The sequence below is a fragment of the Telopea speciosissima genome, chromosome 7 (genome assembly GCF_018873765.1).
Source record: "Telopea speciosissima isolate NSW1024214 ecotype Mountain lineage chromosome 7, Tspe_v1, whole genome shotgun sequence".
In the NCBI taxonomy this organism is placed as follows: domain Eukaryota; kingdom Viridiplantae; phylum Streptophyta; class Magnoliopsida; order Proteales; family Proteaceae; genus Telopea; species Telopea speciosissima.
Window position 1 is genome coordinate 24,969,301 of NC_057922.1, and position 20,135 is coordinate 24,989,435.

Genomic DNA, 20,135 nt, shown 5'->3' on the forward strand with positions numbered 1-20,135 from the left:
TATCAGGTTTGAATTCTGACTTGCAACACAATCAGAAGTCAACTTCTTGCGGGTGAAAAGGTTCCTTCAATGAATGAAGCATTTTTTCATATCTAGCGGATTGTCTCCCTCTCTCACCAGATCTAAATCATCTTCTTATTCCAAGGATATTCAACCTTAGTAGCTGGCAGCAGTGGTCGTGGTTCTGGATTCCCTGAAAAAGGTCGTAGCTCAGGGGGAGGTCGAGGACATGGTTCTGGAGGTCGTGGAGGACAACACCCCGACCAAGCTTTACATTAGTGTAGCATTATGGTAAAATTATCATATTGTTGACAACTGATTTGGAATTATTGAACACTCACGTGCAGAATTTCAATCGGTGTAGCAATATGCCAATAAATCAGTGGCTAATGAGAATTCTGAAGAATGCCATCAAATGATACTAATCTTGCTCCTTCATCTGGTTCTAGTTAATCAATTACTGTGTCTCATGATGACTATCAGCAGTTATTGAAAAGAGTTCAGCAGCTTGAGGCTTGGTCAGCCATCTCTTCATAAACTACTACATTAGCCCATACAGGTATTGTTGCACTTCTCGTTTCTTCATCTCCTGCCACTTGGGTTATTGATTCAGGTGCTTCCTCTCATATGAATGGTAATTCGAATGTGGTTGTTTATATTCCAAAAATCTTATCATCCATCTCAAGTCATCATTGCAAATGAGTCTTCTACCCAAGTCTGGTCAGTTTAATTTCTCCTATTTACTCCTTATTCTTATCATCTGTACTTCATATACCTCAATTACCTTTAAATCTTCTTTCCATTAGCCAACTTACAAAAGAACTAAGTTATTTTGTTACTTTCTATCCTTCTTATTGTGTCTTTCAGGCTCTCCAAACTAGGAAAATGATAAGTAGAGGGTGTGAGAAGGATGGTCTATGCTACTTTGATGGTGCTTCCTCCTCTAAAGCTGCTTCTCTTCATTGGCATTATTGGTTAGGACGCCTGTCATTCTCCAATCTTCAGCAAATGGTTCCCAGTTGCAAGTCTATTTGCGTATTGAATGTGAGGCTTGTGAGCTTAGCAAGCATCATCGCACCTCCTTTCCTTCTCGAGATGTCTCTAGGAGTCGGTCTTTGTTCTATTTAGTCCATTTTGTATTTGGGGTCAGTGTTGAATTAAGAGTACGTCTGGTTTTTTCTTATTTTGTTACCTTTGTAGACGATCATTCTCGATTAACGTGATTGTATTTGTTAAAAATCGTTTTTGACTTCTTACCTCTTTTCAAACAATTTTATAATGAAATAAAAACTCAGTTTGGTGTCTACTTCAATATTTTTCGTTCTGATAGTGCCTCAAGTTTACTCAATGTGAGATTTCCTTGTTTTATTCTGAGAATGGAATTATTCATCAAAAAATCAACATTTATTGGAGATTGCCTACTCATTACACATTCATATGTATGTTCCTACGTCTTTTAGGGGGGATGCTGTTTTAACTCTGCTTGTTATCTTATTAATCGCAAGCCCTCGACTGTTCTTCAAATCAATCTCCTATTTTTAATGTTTTTCCTACTTCTCCATTGTTTCCTTTATCACCTTGGATGTTCGGTTGCACTTGTTTTGTCTACTTTTAATCCCAGACGTTGATTAATTAAATCCAGAGTCCTTCAAATGTGTCTTTTTCGAGTATTTTCATGCTCAAAAAAGGAATCGCTGCTATGATCTTAGTTCACGGTAGCACTTTGTCAGTGCTGATGTCACGTTCTTTGAAAATACTCTGTATTTTTTCTGCTAAGGTCTTAGAAACTGATCTTTTGGTTATGCCATTTTTGCGTTGATTCCTCTTGCAGATCCTGCATCTACGTCTCGATCAGCACTACTCCAAGTGTACGGAAGGTAAGCACAGTCCCAAGCCATCTCCACTCAGTTGCAGTTGTTCCTTCTCTACCACCCTCTATACAGTCTGACTTATTGTCTGGGAATCTTTCTCCTCCACATCCGACCATTGACTTACCTATTGCCCTAAGGAAAGGTACTTACTCTTTCACTCAAAAATCCCTTATTATTTACCCTATTGCTCAGATTGTTTCTCTTTCATATCTTCCTTCTTCCCTTTGTACATTTGCCTTGCACTTGATTACACATTTTTTCAACTTATCAAGAAGAGTTGTCTCATTCTGGGTGAAAATCGGTATAGATGTGGAAGTGGATGCAGTGCATTATCGGTAGACATGGAATCTAGTTGAAGTACCTCTAGAGAAGGAATTGTTAAATGTCATTGGGTGTTTACTATTAAGTATAACCTTGATGGCTCTATTGAGTGGCTTAAAGGTCGTTTGGTTGCTAAAGAATACACTCAGACTTATGGGGTCGATTACTTTGAGACGTTTTTTCCCTATGGCCCATCTAAACTCTGTTCGCGTTCTAATTTCTCTCGTCGTTAATATTGACAGGTCTTTATTTCAGCTTTGCATAAAGAATGCATTTTTTGTATGTTGATTTACTCAAAGAGTCCATATGGAGGAACCTCCTTGGTATCTTGCTCAAGAGCAGAATACATAGAAAGTATGTAAGTTTCGCACAGCAATTAGTGGTTTGAAGCAGTCACCGAGAGCTTGGTTTGATAAATTAACATAGTTGTTACTAGTTACAAGTTCACCCAGTGCTACTTTGATCACTTTGTGTTTGTTCGTTGCTAGGGTTCCAAGGTGATACTGTTGATTGTTTATGTTGATGATATTATCATCTCTGATAACAAATTATCTGTGGTATTGAAGGTGTCCAAGCCTACTTAGTACTTACAGAAACACCTTCATATGAAAGACTTGGTGCTCTCTGATATTTCTAGGAATCGAGGTTGTTCGTAGCAAGAAGCGTGTTAGTCTCTAAGAGGAAATATGTGCCTGATCTTCTATCTGAGACTGGCATGTTAGGCTCTAAACCTGTTGATACCCCTATGGATCCTCATCAGAAACTTGGAGTTTGTGATAAAAAGGAGGGACAAGCATCAGTATAAAATATTGGTTGGTAAACTCATCTATCTTACCATGAGTAGGACTGACATAAGACTAGCAGTTGGTGCTATAAACCAGTTCATGGAGAAACCCAAGCATGCTCAGTGGGAGGCAGCATGTCGTATTTTGAGGTATCTTAAGGGTGCTCATGGAAAGGGTCTCATTTATAAACATCATAACCATATTGATCTTGTTGGTTATTCTGATGATAACTGGGCAGGCGTTGAAGGTGATAGGAGGTCAACCCACTGGTTATTGTACATTTGTTGGTGGTAATTGTGTTACTTGGAGTAAGAAAAAAACTACAGTTGCTAGGTCTAGCGTTGCAGCTGAGCATAGAGCCATGGCTGATACTGCAACTAGATTAATGTGATTAAATTCTAAAATTCACTTCTTCAGGAGCTCTGTTTTCCAATCAACAAGCCTATACACATGTATTGTGATAATCAGGTAGCTACCTACATCACTAATAATCTTGTCGTTCATGAATGTATCAAACATATTGAAGTTGACTGTCATTTTGTGAGATATGTTGTGATGCGGAAGTTGATCTCCACTCCATTTATCAGTTCTGCTAATCAACTTAATGACTTGTTTAACCAAAGCTCAGTTTTGAAATGTGTTTCTTCAAGGTTGTTCCAGCTAGGCATGGGAGTTATTTATGTTCCAGCTTGAGGGAGAGTATTAAAGTTGGTTTCTTGTAATAAGGGTAATACAACACTCTAATCGACCAGCTTCTGTTTTCACCCATTTTTCTATTCTCCTCCTCTTCCTTCTCTGTCATCCTCCTCTTCTCTTGATCTACGCAGGTACCGGTTAGTATTTTTCTGATTCTGTCACAGTAAGTATATATTTGTATGATTGAATCAGTTTCTTTAAGGGAGCTCTACTAGCTTGAGATGCAATAGAATTTCTTCCTCATAGAATTCATCATCTTCTGATCATGTTGCTTGTTTCAACAAGAGCTATAGGTTGGAATAATCACGTGATCATAAACTTCCACTTCCTATGATCAGAATTTAACATACCATGGAAACATTGCAATGGCCCAAGCCTAATATATCAGATGGTCACATAACACCCTATTATTTTTTTGACGTAAATGATCAGCTAGGTAGGTTCACTGAATGATAAGCCCAATCCTCCTGCATGTGCAGAAGTACTGCCAATCTGTTGGTGGATCATCTTTGGACTCTATCGAACTGAACCATAGTAAGGCTATGTGTAGTTAGTAGTGAATTAAATTGAAGCAAAATAACATTTCAAATGTTAAAGAAAATAAAATGAAATAAAGTGACTGAAAGTGATAAAATAGCTAAAACAGAAGTAAAATCAAATATAAATTCTACATTAGCTTGGGTGTAAAGCAGAATTCTGTGGGCCCTGCATTTTTCCCCCTCTTCCAGGGCAGTATACCTAAAAGTGACCAATTACTATTTCTGCTAAAATTCCAGTGACTTTTTCACCTTCTACCTTCTCATGTCATGGAGCCCACATGTTTTTTTTTTATCATTGCACCAACTCTTATTCCAACCATAAACCCACTGAAAAGTTTCCTTAATGTACTTTTTTTTATCTTCCAACTCACTTTACGAACAAAAAAATTATTTCAGCACTTCATTCCTAACCAAACAGAGCCTTATTATTTAACTGGGATGCCAGTAAATATATTACTATTTTCTTACCGCCCTCATCCTTGAAACTACCATCTCCCTGATAGATGGGGACCTTGAGACCAAATTAATAACAAAGAGACCACCTTCAGAAAGGGATTTCTTTACAGAAAATAGAAAAGACTCTTCCACGAAATTTGCAGGGGGGCAAGTCATTCCGGAGCTGAAGGAAAGCAACAAACAGCACATCAGAAACAAAATCTTTTTCAGAAAAAGTCAGTTGAATAACAGACTCAACAAACTACAGTCACCTCGGGTCAGAAGAGTCTGCATCGATAATAAGTATGTCAATTTTGGAAATTTCCTTGCCATCTTCAGGAATCTTGGAACTACTTCCATCTCCATGCTTAACAGCCACTTCTCGTACAAACTGGATTCCATCACCAATATGTACCTATGTCATGCGAGAATCAAATATGAATGTCAAAAAACTCATTGAATATATTATTAAAACAGAAAATGAGGATCAGAAAAAGTCCAGCCTCTCCCTGCTGTTCTGGACACATGATTGCACCAAAAAAATGAAGTATCAAAAGCCATGTGAATAATCCAATACTAGAAGATGCAGTAGATACTCATGGATACATTTAGGTGCCCAGATACGATAAGACACTATGATTTCCAGACCACAAATACACCAACACTAACTTTCTAGGGTAAAATATTCAAGATAAGTTGATGGATGTATATCTCAGGTCTGGGCAGCAACAAATGCATCTTCATTTTCGCTAGGTGATCTGATCCACTTGCTTTTCAGTTTCCATATTTACATAAGTTGAATTTGGGAGGGGAATAAAGCATGCAGAACCCAAGCAACTAACCTTCAAATGCTTATCTTCAATGAATCCAAAATAGTCCCTTGCTACATTAAGAATCATAGGATCTAACTCCACCACCTGTACAAGTTGCTATGTTTCGGTAAGTTAATATGCATAAAAGTATGTCACAAGGATAATATACAACCTCCAAATTACCTCAATGTCCAAAAATGGCATGCATCCACGGAGAAACATAGGAACAAGACCAGCTCCAAGACCAATTATAACTGTCCTAACCTATGAAATACAGCACAGAATATTCATATTTAGAAATACATACATCAAATAAATAACATATGGGATTTAACAAATTAACAATAATCCACCAAGTAAAACATAGGTCATGTTAATTGGACTCCTGACTAAGCCATCCCAACCTTTAGGTGAAGATGGGCTGCTAGCATCTTTAGACCTCAGGTTGGATTTGAGGTGATCAGGCAACCAAAACCCAACTTTGTATGTCATGTAATGTACTTCTTGAAAGTTTTGTGGTAGTTCAAAACATAATGATGCAGGAGCACTTCCTTGGACTGCACGGAACCTGTTTGAAAACCCAGACCAAGATGAACCGGGTCCCAACCTCGTTCTGGTTCAGTAGAATATTTTAAATTTATTTTATTTGGGAAAGATATATGTAATATTTTATTTTAGGATAGCTATTAGACATGTAGGGAAATTTCCAGTTTGAGTTCTATTGAGTTTCTATTTTGTTAGTTTATGTTTTAGGAAGTAATTAGGAGTCTTTGTTTTTTATTTTTATCAATAGAAATGTAACCCAACGATCGAAGTAGTTGATAAGAAATGAAAGTTTGAGTGGGTTACCTCCCAGTTGTGGAGTTCTGCAACCAGGTTGGTCAAATGCTATCTCTTCTTCCTTCATCTTTTTCCCTTCTTCCTATTCCTTGTGTGATTCCAGAACTGGCCGTGTGTTTCTCATTTCTACCCCTTATACACAGTACCTTGCCCTTGCTGTATTAACAGCCCCCCTTTTGTAGCAGGTCCATCTCCCTCATTACTTCTCCTCTTCCTGAATTTGGGGTGGGAATACCTCTGCTATAGGCAACCCAAACCCACCATTGTAGTTAGTTCCAGAGTGGAGTTTCAGTCTGAACCAGCAGGTATCGCCAGGATTAGTTTCAGAAGCTAATCTTGCCATTAGTATCAGGATATTTGGACTGCTGTTTGTTAGATTCAGTAGGGTTAGGTGAATTGATTCTCTACCTGGAATTTCAGGCCAAACCGTGGGCATAGGAGTGGATTCAAGCACCTGAACCTAAACCTGCCCTCCTCCCTTCTCTGCCCGATGCGAGGTTGTCTCAACCTTGCAATTGTTCTTTGATCTCCTTATATTATTTTGTTTTCCTAAGTTCCCCCGCCCAACAACAACAACAAACTCAGCCTTATCCCAACTTAATGGGGTCGGCTACATGGATCCAAACAAAATAAAGTAGGGAAAACTGATGCCTTAAAAAGGATGGGAAATGACATAAGAAATGAAAAATGGAAAATGCCAAATGAAAGATGGAAAATAAAAGGAAAAATGAAAGAGGAAAGTAAGAGGAAATAAACATTTTATTTTTATTCTTTGATCTCCTTATATTATTTTATTTTTACCCCAGCCCCTTCTCTCTTATTCCTTTATTTTTATTCTTGTCCAAAATGGTCCTTATTCTTTAAATCTTATTACCCATATTGTCCTTTTCTTTTAGCCTTCCTTAGTAATCCTCTCATAAACTGAAAGTTTACAGTTCTGCCACTCTTCTTATAGAACTCAAAATAATTACAATTTTACCACTAATCCTTGGATTTGAACCTTCTATTATTTGGGCGGGCCCATAGAGAACCCAAATAGGGTATTGTGGCCTGGGTTCCGCATTACATACATAGAATAAGTTCTTGGTTCAACGCTCTAAATTGCGAAAATCATTGAAAGCATTTTTTTTTCTTTTTCCATGATGAACTGAATCTCTGAAAATAAAGGACTATAATTCACGTTTCACGTCACTAATCAAGGGAATACTCAAGAACATATTAGTGCATGTGCTTTGACAGACAGAAAAGGGAGCCATATGAACATGAAGATGGACCTATAGCTCCAGTCAAAAGGAAATACACTGCTCCTTCATTCCAAACCAAGTCATTGGCATATAAGTAAAATGACAATTCATACAACAACTCACCCTTATCCCAACTAAATGGGTGGCTACATGGATCCTTACCCTCCAATCAGCTCTATTCGAAGTCATACTTGATACAAGGCCTAAGCTATGCATGCCTTTCCTCACAGCTTCTCCAAAGGTCATTTTAGGTCTGCCCCTGGCTCTTTTAGTTCCTTCAATCCGAATCACATCACTCCTCCATACTAGAGCATCCAAAGGTTTCCGTTGAACATGGACATGCCGCCTCAAACGACTTTCTCATAGCTTATCATGTATCGGAGCTACTCCCAAATCAGCTCTAATGTGATCATTCTTTACTTTATCCTTCCTAGTTTTGCCACACATCCATCTCAACATCTTCATTTCTGCTACATGAGTTTATCTACATGATGCTTCTTAACTACCAAACATTCCGCACCATACATCACATTTTGATTCCAAGGTTGACCACCATAACTCTAACTTGGTGTTAAGCCCTGCTTTTGTCTCATCCACCAATACAATATCATCAGCAAAAAGCATACACCAAGGAACCTCATCTTGAATGTCTCTGGTTAAATCATTCATGATAAGCGCAAACAAATAAGGGCTTAAAGCTGGTGTTTGATGTAACCTAATTGTAATTGGGAATTCACTACCTTGAACCCCCACAATTCTTACACTAATCACCACACAATCATACATATATTTAATTATGTCAACATATTTACTTCAAATGATAGTTCGTAAAAGAGTAAAATCAACAATAGTATTACTTACTGATCTTCCAGACAATGATGCACTTCCCAGATTGGGTGTAATCAACATAAATCCAGAAACGATCCCGGTATGGTAAGAACTAGCCAAATAGTTGTGGTCAACCTTCAGTTTGTTTCTGGATTCTAAAGCATTCAACCAAAAAAAAAAAGGTTAAGTTATCAAACCAGGGGACAAATAATATTTGAAGAAACAACCATCATCTATCACAACAAAAAAAGAAAGGTCAATCAAGATAAATGAACAGAGGACAGAATGTCCCTCTGATGCAGAATTCCAGCAAGAGAAGAAGAGGAGGTTGTTTTGGGTTTGGATCAGTTTTCTGGGTCAACCTGAACCTATGGTTCAATATTGGTCCAAGTTAGACTTAATTTTAGGTCCCCAATGGGTTATATGAGTCATTGACTCCGTATTTTCTATTGTAATGGGCCAATTCTATAAGCACAAGTATGAGGGATTTGAGGCCCATACGAAATTAGGTGTTTAGTTTCTAATTTCTAGTACTTTCTATTTTCTGTTTTGCTTTAATTTAGAGCACATTATATAAGCATGTAAGGGCCTCACAGCCTGGAACGAATTTATGAGTGAATGAAGATGGTTTTTACCCAATTGTTCTGTGGTGATCCAGAACTTGGTACTGCGGTGATTCAGTTCCAACCCCTACTGTGGTGATTCAGTAGGTTTGATTGGTGCTGATTGATGTAGATAAGTCACTTAGAGCTTATTTTAGTGAAAATAAGCTTAGGTTTGGGTCATATATGTATTGGGACTTTGATCCCATGGGTTTTATTTTGTAATTGGCCAATTTAATATGGGTAGAAAGTAGGAAAACGGGATTTACTTCCTCAGTTTAGTTAAGAGTCCTATTTTGAGTCTATTTTCTTTATTATTCACTTTCTTAGTCAATTTAAGCTAACTTATTAGTTAAGGATAGGATTAGGCCTTTCTTTTTAGTGTCTAAGTCTATTTTTGAATCTTCTATATAAGTTTGTAAGGGAGGCCAGCATTGTACACGAATTTGATTAATGAAATATTGGCTTTAGCCTTTGCGAAAATCCTGAGATAGGTTGGGTGAGATGCCCAGGCTGAGATAGCCATTCCCTTCCATCGGTTCTTGATTCCAACCTAATTTCAGTCAATTTGAGTTCAAGAGTGCTACAAGCTGCTGGGATTTCTTTCAACTGATTGTCACATCGATTTCTTGAAGAAGATTATCACATCAAGATTATTGCTGCTTCAACAGGTTATAAATTTGTGGTTTTTTTTATTTATTACTTCAACCAAGGAAATTGTTCCCTCATTTGAGTTTCCAGTGTTCTCTTGTTTCCCTTATTTTTAGTTCCCATTGTTCTCTTGGTTCCATCATATGATTTTAGTTCCCGTTCCTCTCTTTCTTGTTCTTTGGAGATTTTCTATTTGGTCCTGCCTGGGATTAGACCTATTCAGGTTCAAACTTACATTATTCCAAGGTCCTATCCTTTTTCTTTTTTTTATCTTTTTGCTTTCTTCTTCCCTTTCTTCTATTTGAACAAGGTTGGTTTTCTGATTTCTCCTTCCTTGCACATACAAGCTTCAGTTTCTGTTGAAGTTGTTATTCTGCTCACTAACTATTGTTAGTTTCCTTCTAAAGTGTTAACCAGATTTCTAGTGCTGATATACCAGTAACTCAAGCCCATCGAACTCAAGTTCTGTTGGCAGTTTGCTGCCTATGTCTGAGTTCTGTTACTCTGTCCACTTAAGTTTCCTAATCTAATCCACTTGAGATCTTACCTTTGGATTTGAATAAAATTTGGGTGTGTTGTTCCACACCCTTTCTATTCCAATCGACCAAGGTTTGGTTCAGATCAATTTAGTTTTGCTTCTAATATTTGGTTTTCTCCTGCTTGAACTATTCCTCCTTGCCTGCGGTTCTAGATTCCTCTCTTGGTTTCTAATCCCAGTGGGACTCAACCTTTATGTGATTGGTAAGCCATTACCCTCCTTCCCCATTAATATGAGAACCTTGGCTGGTACAATATGTATCATAGAAAACAAAAACCAGATTCTTCAGCACTTCAAGTTAACTACAAAATGAGGCAGATTTCTTTTATTTTTCTTTCTGGGTACACAAAGATGAAACATGGGTTACGATGTTACGATTTTACGAAGTCGGGTAATTGTGATGCTACGAATTAACTACCTTAAACTTTCACAAAGGCAATGCTTTCGGACACCTCAAGCATAATCGCTTAGGCAACAATTTTCAGCCCAACTCATGTGTAATTTAGAGAGAGAGACCCTTTTCACAGGGATTGAGCAGCTTGACGAAAGAAACCCCTTAGTAATAAAGGGCAAAGGGGTCTTAGTCAAGAGAAAGCAAACAAATATCACCTTAGTCGAATATCAAATTTCTTTCACCTTCTAGATGGAATGGAAAATCCTCCTTCGACACTTTTACTTCAATCAAGTGTTCCACCACTTGTTTGAGATTCCTTCCCCATTGATAAGCCCATCTCCTATAATAAGAAGGATGAAAGGCACCATTTGGTTGCTACACTGTGGTACGCAGTACTCCTTGGTGATCCCATGTGTGAGAATGCAATTAAAATGGAAGTTATCCCCAGCCAAAACTTAATGCATTTGGAGACAGCCCCAGCTGCGTACCACCCTTCAGGCCTTCAATAAGTAGCGAAGTACGGAAGCAGATTAGGAATCAAAGCTGCATCAGCATGCATAGACAGCATCGTGGAAATTTCTCTAGGAAGTAGAACCTAAATACCAGGCTGTTGGATAGGAGAAAACAGATATAAATCCATATGATGGGTAGATGAACGTAGTAATATATTCAAAATCAATGCTTGTTCCCCCCCCCCCCCTTCTTCCTCCCTTCTCCTTCTCTCATCCTCCCCACCTCTCGCCGTCCCTTTCTTCCTCCACCATTCTCTCCTCTTCTTCATCAGGTTTTGGAGTCTGGCCGTGAGGCCAGGCTGATCCTTCCCCCTTCTTCCTCCCTTCTCCTTCTCTCAAACCCCCCCCCCCCTCTCGCCCTCCCTTTCTTCCTCCACTTTCTCCTCTTCTACTTCAGGACTTGGAGTTTGGTCTTCTCTTGGATCAGTGTAGTGCTAATGGCCGCCATCCTTGCCCGGTCTGCAGTCGCGCTAGTTGACAACCCTCTTGGTTTGCCGTTTTCGTGGTCGTCTGCCATGCCTGGTCTGCTGCCTCGCAAGTCGCCCTCCCGCTAGGTATGTCTCCAGGCTCGTTGGGGTCTCTCTTGTCCAGTCGCGCTGCTTCGCTTGGTTTACGTCTCCGACAGCCGCTCACTTTGTTGGGTCACCTCCTTCGCTGGCTGCCTTCCTCGTTTGGCCTGCTGACCCGTCTCTTAGCCTCCAGCTCCGTTTGCCTGCTCCCTCGCCAGTCGTTGTCTTGCATCGCCGGTGCTCTCAGTTACTGCTTGGTTGCCAACCCGCTTGGACTGTAGCTGCTTGGTTGCCGGCCCCGCTCGGTCAGCCTTCTGTCTGATCCGCCTGGCTCGCTCGGCTAACACTGTGTTACTGCCAGCTATGCTCGGTCGGCAGCCGCTTCGCTGTTACCCTCTGCAAGGTTGGTACCCCTCTGACGTGGTTGTCACCTCCACTTGGTCGTGGCCCTCCGCAAGGCCAGCGCCCCTCAGCTGTGGCTGTTTGTTTGCCGATGTTAGCATTATGAGTTATTTTTTATTTAGTTCAAGCTGGATATTCCTTCTTTTCTTATTTGTATAATCCAGCTTGAGGGAGAGTGTTGGAATATGTAATCCAGAATACCGTGGGGGTATTCTGGTCCTTTTGGGGGAGTTTTTATGTTATTAAGTTTAAGTCGGCTATGTGGGTTTTAGTCCCACATCGCCTAGTTTAATCTCTTTGTAATTTCCCCTCTATTATAAATAGAGGGGCTTACCTATCAATGAAACTAAGCTATTCTGTTCTCTCAATAGTCTTCTTCCATCTTCTCTTCTCTCTTTTCTCCCCTCTGAAGTTACTGGTTACAGGTCCTAGGTTTTCTACATGGTATCAGAGCTAGGCAACCAGTGACTGATTCTCTCCAAGATTTACAGTTTTGAGAGTCGTTTCAAAGTTCTCTGATTTATGGAGAAACCCTAGTTCATAGAAAAAAAAAAAAGAACTAGGGTTTCTTGCTCATTTAATCTTTATCGATTTTTTTAATCTTCCACGGTCGTTTGTTGGTCTTTCCTGGTTCGAAGAATTGTTCGATGGAATCGATGGCTGCTACTGATTTGGATTTCTGGTTGAAGAATCCTGCTGCTGGTTTTTGATTCTTGTGGAATCGATTTCTGGTTCACACTGAAGATTTATTCAGTGGATACTTCTGGAATCCTTTCTGGTATCGCTACTGCTATCGTTTCTGGTTTTCTAGAGTCGATTGGATTCGTGGTATGATCGCTTGATCTGGAGGTGTTTACAAATAGGAATTCTGCCTCTGAAGACGACACTGCAGGTGGTGTGGAATTATTTTTCTCCTTATGTGATTCAGCAGATCTGTTCCAGCTATTGAGGCATCATTGCCCTCTATAAGAAAGTCACTCGACTGGTATTGGGGGTCCATCTGACCCCCTGATATTTGGTGGTGCGAAATCACTTATGTTTTTTACTCTCGGCTGGTGTTTTTGGAAGATTTTCTCTGGTTTGATGCCCATTGCTGCTGTATTTGTTGCTGGTATGCTGCTGGTTTATGGTTTATGATCTCCCTGGTCTTCGGGTTGCTACTATCTACTCAATCTACTGATAGATGGTATCTGCCCTAATCGATTTGCTGTTGGTATATGTCCTTGTCCATGAATCTATCGTGAGAATGGGTTTCTATGGTTCCACAATCACCGCCTGGTTTAGTAAGGAAGAAGAAATATTCTTCCCAATTCTCGTGCGCTGGTTGTTACAAGTTGCAGATCACTGCCTCCGCCTGATCTTTTTCTCGGTTGCAAGGAGGAGAGTTTTGGAGTTGTAGCTGGGTTTCGTACGGTTGAAGTCGATGAGCTGCCGCTGCCGCTGGTTCCTCTTCTTCCCTGGTTTCCGCTGTTGTTTGGAGCCTTGAGGTTGAAGACGATGGGCTTCTCCTTACTCAGGGTTCATTCTCCCCTATTAACCTATTTGGTATTTAATGCTCCTATTACCCTACCCTAATTATTACCCATCCTTTTCATGTCTATTTCCATCTTGCCATTAAGAGTTTGCTCCTTCCCAGTATGTCCCCCATCTATAAATCTAATTCCCTACATAACCCATTACTTTCTTATTTACCAAGGGCCCCTTGCAAAATTCTGGTTATTTACAGAACTGCCATTACTTTTTAATACATTCCCCTATTTGACTACCCTATTGACCCTTAAAAATTCTGGTTTATTACCAGTTTGCCCTTTGGCTTGGATTGTATTTAAAAGTGGATTTCCACTAAATTACAGCCATGCCATCCTTTTTTTCCAACACCTTTCCCTTTCAATGATTCTAATTCCCTTCATATTCCAAACCTTTGGTATTTACCCATAATACCTTTGGAAATTTCTGATAAATTACAATTTTACCATTCCTTCCTTTTTAATTACCCATAACACTTTTAGAAAATTCTGGAATATTATGTTTTTGCCCTATCTCTTACATTATCTCTGTTATGTCCACGTGTACTACACGTGAAGGGGGGGATTATGTGCAGTACACCTGCAAACATTGTAGAAGCAGAACTTGCAGGAACACTTGGTGCAAAACATAGAAGATCAGAGTTTTCACCATTGCCAATGGGTATCTACTTTGTTATTGGGTTGAGTTTGCCGTAAGGGGGAGATTGAAGTATTGAAGTATTGAAGATATTTGGTTGTTGCCTATTTGAGAACTTTCAATTGGGTTGATACAGTTTTTTTTTCCGCTACCTGATTCAGTTTGTTTTTGCTGCTTGCTGCTCTAGTTATTTAACTTCAAGATTTTATGTTACTATGACAATCTGAGATTCATCACTAGATAGCTATTGAAGATCGTTGAAAGCTGTCTTTTTTGGAAGACATTCCAGTCCCGGTTTGCTGATCATGTCTGTCCAGATTTTGAAGATCAATTATTTCAAATTCTTGAAGGTTTATTTGGGAGCTGCATTCATATGTCAAGCTGGATTCTGCTGCAACTATGTTTCTTCCCATTTTGTTCAAGTTGGGCATTAATACCTTGTATGCGCCAACTTGAGGGGGAGTGTTAACATTATGAGGAGTTATTTTTTATTTAGTTCAAGCTGGATATTCCTTCTTTTCTTATTTGTATAATCCAGCTTGAGGGGGAGTGTTGGAATATGTAATCCAGAATACTGTGGGGGTATTCTGGTCCTTTTGGGGAAATTTTTATGTTATTAAGTTTAAGTAGACTATGTGGGTTTTAGTCCCACATCGCCTAGTTTAGTCTCTTTGTAATTTCCCCTCTATTATAAATAGAGGGGCTTACCTATCAATGAAACTAAGCTATTCTGTTCTCTCAATAATCTTCTTCCATCTTCGCTTCTCTCTTTTCTCCTCTCTGAAGTTACTGGTTATAGGTCCTAGATTTTCTACAGCCGGCAATGCTCCAACTCTTGTCTTGGCGGCTGGATGATGTAGAGTTGAGATAATTTGTTTAGGGTTTGTGGTTCCTTACCTGGAATTGTCTTGGCTGCCGTTCTTCTTCTATTAGGCTTCCTTGCTCTTGTCTTTGTGCCCATGTGGGTGTTTGAATTTTGCAGGCCCTAGCCTCCTTTCAAGTAGGGCCTTGTAATTTAATTGCGGTTTGTATGCTCTTTGTGCCCATGTACGCTCTCTCCCCGCCCCCCCTTTTTCTTACCTTTGATAATGAATTTATTTATTCATCCAAAAAATATATATTCAAAACAAAAAGGCTTCCTCTTCGAGTTCATTAATATCTGAGAGAATGTTTGGTAAGTAAGGGCAGATTAAAATTTCATAATCTTCACAAACTATCGCATCAGAATAAACAGTGGCCAAGTCACTAGAGTTCAAAAATATATAGCCCAATGTGTAAATAATACCATCAGTTAATGACGTGAGAGAATCATTTCTTCTCTTGCTTCCTTTCTTCTTGGATTTCGACAAGGAGCTGGTTTTCTTCCGCTCTGTTTCAGCAAGTGCTTTCTCAGGACATACTTCTGTAATTACCAAAGCTTCCGATTGCACCAAACCCAGGCTTCTTTCAAAAGTAAGACGGCGGAACATCAAATCTTTGGATGAAAAAAGGCCACTGCCATCTGCACTGACATTTTCATATATCACATCTTCAACAACTATGGGTCCAGTCAGGGCTGATGTGACCTACAATAACATTACCGGCAAGCAAGTGAAGAACCGTAATAAAAAAGAACAAACTATGATTGAGTAATCGTCAATGGAGTTCTATTTAAGGCTCAAGAGGAGGTATCACTGACCCTAACAACAGAAGGTGATACTAGCAACAAGAGAATGAGTATCATATACACAAGTAGACAAAGACCATAATAAAAGCAAAAGAAAAAACAGAAAAGTTCAAGAATAAGACAGGCAAATAGAACTCAATGGATATCCATGTGATTTTCAATTTTGTAATCATGCCGACAACATAGTTGATTATGTCCAGCATGATTTTTAATTGGGCGAGTTCTTTTCTGAACATATGCTGTATTTTTGGGGAAAATCCTATCAGTTAACCTACTTTAAAAAGTGATATCAATGACCAGGGGCTGCAGCCTTCTGTTAATTCCTTCAAGATCCTTCATGCTGACTACCATGAACACGGCACAGACAGAAGGGTGTGGAGATTTGAAGGGTCTGGTGATTTCTCAATCAAGTCTTTTTATGCCATTCTCCCTTCTTCTGCTTCCTCCTAGCTAGAGTTCCATGAGAGATCCAATTCTACAGGTTGCTACTCCAGACAATTTGTTGGCTATAAACTACCTCTATCGAGGGACAGTATCCTTAGCATAAGTGAATGCATAGTTGTCAAGGTGGCAAGGCGACCCAAGGCGGTGGATAAGTGAGTAAGCACTTAGGCGACCAAGGCGCCCAAGTGTTAATTTTTTTTCCCCCTCTTTTCTAACATTATTTAGTATGCTACAATATATACCTTATATCATCATAAATCACCATTAAGCCATATCAAGCCATCAAAAATCCTAATAACATAGAGGCTCCTCTCCGATGACCAAGTTTGCACACACCTCCCCCTTGGCGATGGCCTAAACCTATCCTCTATGTCCGACCCTGGGGTGGTGCCGCCACCACTCAGGGCCTCCCTTCTCCCTACCCCTGAACCTAGACCTTGGTCCTCTCTCTTCTCTTCCCATAACCCCCCATCCCGTGATGGCTTCCCCCTGCACTTTGTCCCTCCCGAGTCCCGCCCTCATCAGTGGCTCCAAGACAGCCCCATTACAAAGCTGATCTCCTTCTCCATGAAGCAAAGAAATGGGATAACTGCTTAGTGGGGCACTTCATGGGAACCCGACCCCCCCCCCCTTCCCCCTTGTGAAAGCCTCTCATTCCAAGCAATGGAAAACTAAAGGCCGTTTTGAAACATACTTGCTCGACAATGGCTTCTTTATCTTCAAGTTTGCTGAAGACGAAGACAGAGGCAGAGTTATGGCTGGAGGTCCTTGGAATGTTGGAAGAAAACCACTCTTTCTCTAGTAATGGAACAGATAACTTCAGTTGCATAGTCTCGATCTCAGTTCACTTCCGCTCTGGATCTCTCTCCCTAGGCTCCCCCCCCCCCCTACACTTCTGGTGTAAGGAAGCTCTTAGCATAATTGCCTCAGTTCTTGGAAATCCTCTCTTTTCAGATGGCAGAACAAAACTCCCAGACCGCCTCACCTTCACCAGAATCTGTGTGGAAGTTCTAGCGGATTCTCCCCTGCCAGCCTCCGTTCTCGTTGTTGATGACGAAGGATTCTCCTTCAACCAGGCTGTTCACTACGATTGGACACCCCCCCTCAGTGCTTATCTTACAAAGTCTTTGGTCATTTGACCAAAGAATGCCCTGATGCTAGGAGAGAAGACATCGATGAAGTTTCCCCTGCTCTGCCCTCTTCTAGCGTAGGTCCCAACCCTACCTTGGAGCTAAGCAACCCCCCAGTCGAAGACCCTGCTTCTCTTCCAGCAGATTCTGGGCAGCTCATCTCAGTCGAAGCCTCCGCCTCTCTTCTGGTAGCCCCTGAGCAACGCAACCCAGTCAAAGCCTCTAACTCTCTTCCGGTAACCTCTGAGCAGCGCAGCCCTAGTCGTGGCCGGAGAAGAAACCGCCAACAGAAAAATTGCCAGAAGGATCTGCCGGCTTCGTCCTCTCCCTGTCGTCTTATCCCCTCTGAGCAAATGGTCCCCCCAACCATCGCTAGTTCAAATCGTTTCTCTCTCCTCTGCGATGATGCAGCTTTCCCCTCCCCTTATGAGCTGGTCTTTTGTCTTCTTCCTGAGTCAGACTCCTCTGTCCCTGCTCCAGTCGTGCCTGTTATGCCTGTCGTTACTCTGCAATCTTCCCCTAAGATGCTCCCCTCTCACCTCGGGATATTTTCTTTCCTCAAATCGGCAACTAAAAGCTTTTTTCCAAAGTCGCCTTCCCTCTCCTTGATTTCCCCTTCCAATGTGGTGGGTCCCCCCGTTATTGATTCCCTCTATAGCCCAGTCCAACCCTAGTCCCTATCTGGATGGCCCTTCTATTTCTAATGGGCCAGCTCCCTCTCCTATTCCCTCTTCTTCTCCGGCCAAGCCCACCCCTTATTCCTCTCTCACTGGCACATCTAGTTCTAATGGGCTAGTTCCCTCTTCACTCTCAACCATTAATTCTACCCGGCTTCCCCACCCTGCTAGCTCCCCTTCTCTTCACGTTTTCCGTCGCCGCAACCTCAACTCTCCTCCTTTCCCAAAAAAGCGACCCTACCTCTCTTACTCCCTGGCTGCCCCAGAGTTGCATTCACCGTTCAATTTAGATATTAGAATTTTTGCTCTAAGTGGTGAGCCGATTGACCCGAGTTAGTTAGCCCTTGGGATTGCCTGGTCAGTTTCCCTGCGCGAGCCGGGCTTGTTCTTTGGATTGCCTGGCGTGTTTCTCCTTTTGTGAGTTTTCTTGAGTTTTTTTATTATTTGGGTTGCGCTTTGGCCCATTGTATTGCCCCTGCTATTGGTAGGGCTTAGTGTCAGCTTTTGCTTGTATCCTTCCCCCCCCCCTTTTTCTCCCTTTGGTAATTGAATTATTTATTCATCCAAAAAAAAAGCCATCAAAAATCAATATTAAACCACATTAAGCCATCAAAAATCAACATAAAACTAGAAGACAGCAGAACCTGAAGAAGCACACTATTGGAAGTTTAAAACAATCAAAGCATACATTTGGTTTTATACTGTTCTTGGAATTGTTCATTGTACTAGTATACCTAGTCTCACAGTTGGTCTACACTTTATACTATTCTTAGAAAATATGGTCTTATCTATAAGTAATTAAACTTCTCTCAATTTAGAGAAATGTTCTTGTTCTCTAAGAAGTTTGACTGGTCAAATGATTTTATTTTTACATGAGACTTTTTGTATTAGGTGGAGCACAAAACCAGCTTTCCAACAAATCCAAGGTTGCTTAAATCTGATTTATATTGAAAGAGTTATGTTCTGGTCAAACCTTATTTGGTGTGTGCAATTGTTGTCAAAATCGCTCTGAATGAAAATATTTTTTTAAATATAAAAAAATGAATATCTACCACTCTTTTGGTTTTTAGCAATGTTTTACCATATTAAGATTTATGGAATTTTCAAATTTAAGCCAAATCCCAGCATTAGAAAGTTGAAAATTTCACCTACCGCTGAAAATCCAGTTTTTGTTCTTGAACTAGGGGGGTGACTTTTATCCTTTTGGAATTTTATTTTTTAACTATTTTTATTGGATTCAAATAGGGGGATACTTGCTTATTTATCAATAATATCTTAAGTGGCGAGGAAAGACATGCTTAGCTTAGGCCTTGTCTCAAGTATGATCTTGAATAGAGCTGATCGGAAGGCAAAGATCCATGTAGCTGATCCCATTTAGTAACATTTATGCTGAGTTGTGTCATTATTGCTGTTATTTTCTTTCCTTTTTACTTTTATCAATCTTATGTCGTTGCAAGGTTCCATGTAACAGACCCCATTTAGTTGGGATAAGGCTGAGTTGTTGTTGTATCTTAAGTAAATGTTTGATATTTGGCATAAATAATACCCACTAAGGCGACAGCCGCCTAGACCCCATAAAATCTGCCTGGATGACTTGCCGGCGCTTAAGCGACGCCTTGACAATTATGAGTGAATGAGTAGTGTATTGTGGGGACACCATGTCTGATCCACTTTAAGAAGAGACGACATCCTGTCTGGACTAAATAGCTTATTCAGTAATTTGGAAAAAATTATGTAAAAATTAACTTCAAGAATGGCATGCTGGAACAAAATCACATATATTTTAGGTGGCTGAATTTGAAATGAAATTTGGAACATACTAACATATATGAAATTTCCATTTATTTTGGAGTTTAGGCTGAATAAGCTTTTCTTCTCTTTTTAAATTTTTTTTTTTTACAGGATTTAAGTACATTATAATATTCATTTAACTACTGAATGTTTTCGAAGTTACAGGATTTAAGTACATTATAATATTCAATTAACCTAGACAAAGTTTATTATTTCCTTTATTATCCATTTAACTAAATACAATTATTCTATATTTATTCATAACCATCTCATCAAAAATGACTA

General features: G+C 40.0%; 1 protein-coding gene across 2 annotated transcripts in view; it reads right to left on the bottom strand.

The window, feature by feature from the left end:
* The window catches only part of LOC122669532 (eEF1A lysine and N-terminal methyltransferase), a 42,607-nt gene that overhangs the window by 2,206 nt on the left and 20,266 nt on the right, over positions 1 to 20,135 (bottom strand). The window contains exons 10-15 of one of the 2 annotated variants that reach the window (XM_043866309.1): positions 15,467 to 15,707; positions 8,405 to 8,526; positions 5,643 to 5,723; positions 5,490 to 5,564; positions 4,920 to 5,062; positions 4,681 to 4,831 (exon numbers count right to left, since the gene is read on the bottom strand). In XM_043866309.1, the coding sequence (XP_043722244.1) occupies positions 4,681 to 4,831; positions 4,920 to 5,062; positions 5,490 to 5,564; positions 5,643 to 5,723; positions 8,405 to 8,526; positions 15,467 to 15,707 (813 nt within the window). Of the gene's footprint in view, positions 1 to 4,680; positions 4,832 to 4,919; positions 5,063 to 5,489; positions 5,565 to 5,642; positions 5,724 to 8,404; positions 8,527 to 15,427; positions 15,708 to 20,135 lie in introns of both variants that reach the window. The other variant, XM_043866308.1, reaches the window with a different exon arrangement.